Consider the following 6,953-nt stretch of genomic DNA (forward strand, 5'->3'; position numbering starts at 1 on the left):
AAAAACGCTTAAACATAGTTCACTCAAAAACAAAATACTCACACCAAAAATTCTTTCAACCCTTTACTCACCCTCATATTGTTCCAAACCCGTAAGATTTCGGAACACAAATTTTGATATTTTTAAGTAAACCTGTTTTTGTCTTTCCATTAAAAGTCAATGTGCATGTGTGTGTACATATTTGAGCTTAAGTGATTACCATATGTGTTTATATGTGAATAAATGCCTAATTAAATCTGCTCATCATATAAAGTGATCATATCTCTTCACAAGACTTATTAAACCACAATTATGGATTAAACTGCTTGATTCCTTTGTCAACGCCTTTATGACCTGAAGTTTTGGTTACCTGGACTTTCAATGAAGGGACAGAACCATCTTAGGTTTCATTAAAATATCTTAATTTGTGTTTCAGGTGAGTCTTATAAGTTTAGAACGACATGAGAGTGAGTAAATGATGAAAGAATTTTCATTTTTGGGTGAACGATAGGTTTAAGGGTTTTCCACGTTTAAATACTTAGCTGCTTAGTGCTTACAATTATAGAAGACCTCAACATTTCAATTTTTTGTTTACCCAAACTCCTGGAGACCTGCTGATGAGATGATTGTACTGCATGTGTCAGATATAAAATTCTTGCTCTTCCTCCACAGTGCCTTCTTGACTACAGTCATTTACTGTCAAAACGCCATTGCCGTTCTGCTGTCCTTTGTCTTGCAACACATCCTTCACATTCTTTGGCTGTGGTTTGTGTACTACACAAGGTGTGGATTTTGCAAAGATGCTCTGTGTTCTAGATGGCACAGGAGTCTGTCTTATTTGGGAGGTATTATTATAGGTCAGATCAGCAAAATCAAGACCTCCATCTGTTGGAGGAGCAGACTTAGGCCGTGGTGCTGGGGCCTTTAAATGGGGCCTCTGCTGTGGATGGGAATAACCTGAGACCACCGACAGGTCCACAGAGCTGCCACTGATGGTTTTTCCCGTGTCTACATCTGTCTCTTCGGCTCCCACTAGCGTATCCACATTGACACGGAAAATGGGAGCAGCCATGGAAGAGAAGCAGCGAGGACGGAAGCTTGACGGAGAGGCACACGAGGAGCGGGACTCGTCTGTAGGCAGAGAAAAGAGGGACTGTGTGCGGTGGCCTGTCCATCTTGCCCATAAGAGCTCCACATCCCTCTGGAGCCTCTCCATGTGACCATCTTGATCACACAGTGTAGGTGGAGACGTCCTGGAGGTGTGTGTGACTGGAGACAGAAGGGTCTGGGTCTGCGAACGCGATGAGTTCCGGTGGTAACGGCGATTTCGATAGGAGGCGGGCCCGCGGCCGTATGGTGGAGGAGGCGGAGGGGGCGGCTCGGGTGGAGGAGGGGAGGTAACCAGAGGATCTTCAGGAGGAAGGTGACAGAACTTTGCAATAGTGTGTTTGCGGTAATACCGTGAACCTTGAACCTGACAAAGTCAAAATGAGAGCATGAAATTATGTGCAATTAATAGGCAATGTTCAGGACACCATTTATGCAGATCCTAATACCTTTTTTTTTTCATTTAAGATACTGTATTGATAATAAAATGTACACAAACATTACCATTCAGACGTTTGGAATGGTAAAATTTAAAATATTTTTTTTTTTATATTTTTGAAATAATGCTTAGCAAGACTGCATTTATTTGATCAAAAATAGGCCTACAGTAAAAACAGTAACAGTAAACCTCAATGTGTGATATTAAAGGGATAGTTCACCAAAAAATGAAAACTCTGTCATTAATTACTCACCCTCATGTCGTTCCTAACCCAAAAGACTTCGTGCATCTTCGGAACACAAATTAAGATATTTTTGATGAAATCTGAGAGCTTTCTGACCCTGCATACACAGCAACGCAACTGACAAGTTCAAGGCCCAGAAAGGTAGCAAGGACATCGATAAAATAGTCCATGTGACATCAGTGGTTCAACCGTAATGTTATGAAATGAAGAGAATACTTTTTGTGCGCAAAGAAAACAAAAATAACAACTTAATTCAACAATTTCTTCTCTTCCGTGTCAGTCTTCGACGCGCGTTCACGAGAGTACCACGACACAGGCATGTGCATTCCTCTGCTTGAAAACAAGGCGCAGCGCAGCGCATCCGGATTCACGCATACATTGTGGTACTCTTGTGAACGCACGTCTACTGGCACAGAAGAGAATAAATTGTTGAATAAAGATTAATGACACATGCAGGACAGTCATCTCATCAGCATGTATGCAGGTCTTTAGGTAAAAAATTGAATTTTGAAGTCTTCTATCATTTAAAGCTGTAAGTTTTGCCTCTTTATCGCCATCTCTGTTTGAAAACCTGCAATTGCAGCTGTGTGCGGAAGGTACAGACTTCATACAACTACCACTGCTTTACAGACTACAGCCCAAGATCCAGTTCACATAAGTGCCACAAATACATTTTTGTCACTTTTCAGCCACGTTCTGAGGCGAATGTTGCTTATATTTGAGGTGCTGGTAAATGAGCATGATTCATTCAGCTGTCAGTATGAAAGCAGGGTCAGATCCCCGTGGGGGCGAGTGACCCGTCGGATAAAGACTCGCGGAGGCCAGCTGGACTTTAACTCGGTGTCAAGGACCCTTCTCATGCTGGCATTAACATAACAACATAACAGACTGTATTCATTAGGATCCGTGTTTGTGTGAGTGACGTGTGCGCCGTCAGGCGTCTCTTCACCTCGCTCGCTTTCAGCGTTTGCCTTCAGCGTTCCTGCAGGATTACAGCCTGTGCCGTTCAAAATGCTGCGGGATTTAATGAGCCCAGCTGTAGATTACTCATCTTTAACAATGTCTGCTCACAGCGCTGGTGCATAGAAACACACACACACACACACATCATTATTTGTAACCACTCACTCACTGCAGGAACTGGATAAAGCCTATAGGGGGCAAGTTGTCACGCCTCTTTCTCCAGTGACTATTTCCCCAGATAAGAGGGAAAGTTCTGGCAAGGTTCTTTTAAAGGGATAGTTCATTACTCACCCTCATGTCGTTCCAAACCTGTATGACCTTTGTTCATCTTCGGAACACAAATTAAGATATTTCTGATGAAATCTGCATCACACGCATGTGTCTTGGTGCTCTCGTGAACGTGCGTCAAAGACTGACACGGAAGAGAAAAATTATTGAATAAAGTCGTTATTTTTGTATTCTTTGTGCACAAAAAGTATTCTCGTAGCTTCATAAAATTACGATTGAACCACTGATGTCACATGAATTATTTGAACCATGTCCTTACTACCTTTCTGAGCCTTGAATGTGGTAGTTCTGTTGCTGTCTATGCAGGGTCAGAAGGCTCTTGGATTTCATCAAAAATATCTTAATTTGTGTTCCGAAGATGAATGAAGGTCTTACGGGATTGGAACGAAATGAGGGTGAATAATTGACAGAATTTAAATTTTTGCATGAACTATCCCTTTAACCTCCTGAGACCCTGTGACCTCACATGAGGACATTATATTTTGGTGTATTTCTCTGAGACTATACATGCCACAGTTGTAAGTCTGGATGTCCTGTACAGAGCACATTCAGGGCTTTTCAGAGATACTAAATGTTTGGATGTTTCACCATGACCACTCCCTCTCCTTGGTCTTCAAATATGTCTGATATTAATTTAGTGACACTCTTATGGAAATATGATAATATTTTGTAATTATCATTTAAATCGGTCTAATTTTTAAACTGTGTGTCATAAATCAACATCTCAGGAAAATGTTATGGGGCTTCAAATCAAAATATGACTTCCTGTTATGAAACAGGACATAAGGAAAGAAATTATGTTTAAATATTCTATGAAATATTATATATTATTATGAAAATCTTGTCAAATATTACTCCCATTATTACACTTGTTTTTTCATTACATGTTGCCCCAAAAACACATTAATATGCAAACTAGATTTAGTTTATAGATACATTGTATATAATGAGAAAACCCGTTTATGGCCATTTTACACACATTTTGCAGAAAGAAAAATGGTATATCAAATCATTCTGTTATAACATAGTTGAGAATCATCTTTATACAAAGTTTGGTAAAAATAAAAATCCTGAAAACTAAAAATGTATTTGTGATTTTAAAAATCTATTGTTTTTGCCTATGCATGTTCATTCATGTCTTTTTATTTTTTTTAAAAATTGAGTCCCGATGTCCTCTACCGTTTTTTCCTAAAAATCTTTTCTCGGGTCTTAAGAGGTTAAGGATTTTTTGATTAGCTTATGTATAATACATTTGGTCCCCATTTAACAATCTATGTAAATATAAAATCTGATCTTAAAGCAAAACAAGTTAAGAACCAGCTGCTTTAAATCTTGCACTGTTTACATGGCAACATAATGAACAACATGAACTCTTTGTGGAGGATGATTCTGCAGTGAGCTGTCAAAATAGTTTAACATTAAACAAAAATAGCTTGGGAAAAGGAGCCATGTTCCTGCAAATGCCAAACAAAACACAATGTGGGAATGTGGCTTTGATAAGGTAACTGTATACCTGTGTGTGTATGTGTGTGAGTGAGTGAGAGGGAGAGAGAGAGAGGAAAAGAGGAAAATTTCTTGTTAAACGTAGCAAGCATTGTTGAGTGTGTGTGCATTAGAGTAACAAAGTTCCACTGTTTTCTGCTTCACACCTCACTGCACATTCCCTCCATCCCTCTACCTCGATCATTTTCCTCTGTTGCTTTATTTAGCTTTCCATCCATCTTTGAGCCTCTTTGTGCCCTTCTTCCTCACTGCTCCACTCACACATTTCCCACGTTTTCCACATTCATATATTTCTCTCATTATATGCCATTATATTCATTTTGTATGTGCTATATCTCCCTCAAAATAGTATATATTTTCCTTTTCCACTATGGGGTTTCTCCGTGGGTCCTTGCAGGGTCCAAATTTATGGCTCATTGAGCACTGAATGTGAGTAAAATTGTAAAAAATGTACGGTTTTGTAAAAATGTTGTATTTAATTAATTACCGTATCTTATGCATTTACAATATCGTTCTAAAGTTTGGGGTTGTTTTTGAAAATAGTCTCATATTTATGTTCTCAACAATACAGTAAAAACAGTACATTTGTGAAATATTGCAATTTACTGTTTACTTTTTATTTATTCCTGTCATAGCAAAGATTTGAGAAAAATTTTCAGCAGCCAAATTTTGAGGAGACTTAGGTAAAGCGAGGGAGCTTCTCTATATGTCCGTATATACAACCAGTTCAGCTTGTTTTTTTTTTTAATTTGAAAGATAATTTGTATTATGTGTGAAATCCTCTCTGTGCCATTTGGCACCAGCAGGGGTTGATTAGTAATGAGGCTGTACTAGTTGTAGACAGAGAGCCAAACCTGCTTTGATCGCAGCTAATCCAGGTCAGGCAGAATTGACCTGTATGTGCTGGTGTGTTACTTAATTTGGCTGTCTTTAGGTTTGTTTGAGTATTTTTACACACACATAATCACACAAACACAAGAGGCCAGATGTGTTTGGATCTAAACCAGGACACATATTTTAAAAATCAATTTGTACAATTTATGCGATATCTTGCATGTTTGTATATAATTTTTTTCCTGTATGCAACTCTGCAGTGTGTTTAAGCAGTAATGTTCAGTTCAACTGCTTGGGCTGAATCCTGAGTTCAATATCAGTTTGGCTCAAAACTGTGGTACATTTGTGTCATCAATGTAGTTACAAGCAGCAGTTGTTTTCAACAGTAGCTAGGTAACGACTCGGGAGGTCGCACTGCTTAACTTTTGTCAATTTTGGTTTGTTTGGTTTCTACCAAAACAACCTCAGGATGGCACTGCAAGAGAATGTGAGCTGCTCTCTGAAGGTAATCTGCAGAGACAACCAGTAATGAAAAACTGATTCACAACTCTGCTTGCAGAGCATCATTACAGAGCTCAAATGTGATTTCAGGGACCTGAGTTATGGAAGCATTTTCCTCATTATTTTTCTCCACAGGCATGAAAGAAAATATCTGAATAAAGAGCTCTAAGCCTTGAACCACACCAACTCTGAGATGAATCACAATACATCATTCAAAGCTAATAAGAAAATCTAAAGGTAAGATAAGGTTCAAAACTATGAAAGAACTACTCCATCCCATAGAAAATTAATAATGAAATTAGTCTACGATAACTGAGTTTGTAGTCTAACACTACCACATCCCATATTAACTCATGTTAGGTAGTTGGCATTTGGCTATTGTTACCTAGTTAGTCACAGTTAATTTGCCAAAACTCATCACAATCCTGTTTGCTATGATTTTTATTTATTATTAATGGTAACAGTGACTTGTCAGATTGCCAGGAATTCTTGAACTAAAGTTTTATTTTTATTTTTTAATGGTAAAAGGTTTCAAAATGTGTATTTGTAGTTGATACATAACATGTCATGAGTTTTTTAAACCAACATTACAAATTTAGGTTAACATATGAATAATACATACAAATATTAAAATATATTAAAGGGGTCATATGATGCGATTTAAAGTTTTCCTTTCTCTTTGGAGTGTTACAAGCTGATTGTGCATAGATAAGATCCCTGAAGTTGCAAAGACTAAAGTCTCAAAACCAAAGAGATATTCTTTATCAAAGTTAAGACTCTGCCACACCCCCCTAAAACGGCTCGTTCTAACACGCCCCCACATATCTAGGTCACTATGTGGGAATATTTGCATAATGCGCCCAAAATAGATAAGTGCATTTCATTTTTTACATTTCATTAACTTTTTGCCTTCACTAATTTATTTCAACAGTCCTGTGGTGTGTGAAAATTATTTAGCATGTAGTTCCATGTAGACTCTCAAGAGTTCATATAACGTTATGTACAATATATATTGCATAGCATGCCATACTGCAACTTTATTAACTCTTATTATTATAACACTCACATACTTTAGAACAATCTAAAGTATGTGAT

The 6,953-nt window shown here is 38.0% G+C and overlaps 1 protein-coding gene across 2 annotated transcripts in view; it reads right to left on the reverse strand.

Annotated features, from left to right (window-relative positions):
• Window positions 1-476: 476 nt before the first annotated feature.
• The window catches only part of fam124a (family with sequence similarity 124 member A), a 14,318-nt gene continuing 7,841 nt past the window's right edge, over window positions 477-6,953 (reverse strand). For both annotated transcript variants that reach the window (XM_016495578.1, XM_016495579.1), the window contains one exon: window positions 477-1,453. In XM_016495578.1, coding sequence (XP_016351064.1) covers window positions 620-1,453 — 834 coding nt within the window. In that variant the 3' untranslated portion in view covers window positions 477-619. The remainder of the gene's footprint in view (window positions 1,454-6,953) is intronic.

This window comes from Sinocyclocheilus anshuiensis, unplaced genomic scaffold (genome assembly GCF_001515605.1).
Source record: "Sinocyclocheilus anshuiensis isolate Anshui unplaced genomic scaffold, SAMN03320099.WGS_v1.1 scaffold730, whole genome shotgun sequence".
NCBI classification, from domain to species: Eukaryota; Metazoa; Chordata; class Actinopteri; order Cypriniformes; family Cyprinidae; genus Sinocyclocheilus; species Sinocyclocheilus anshuiensis.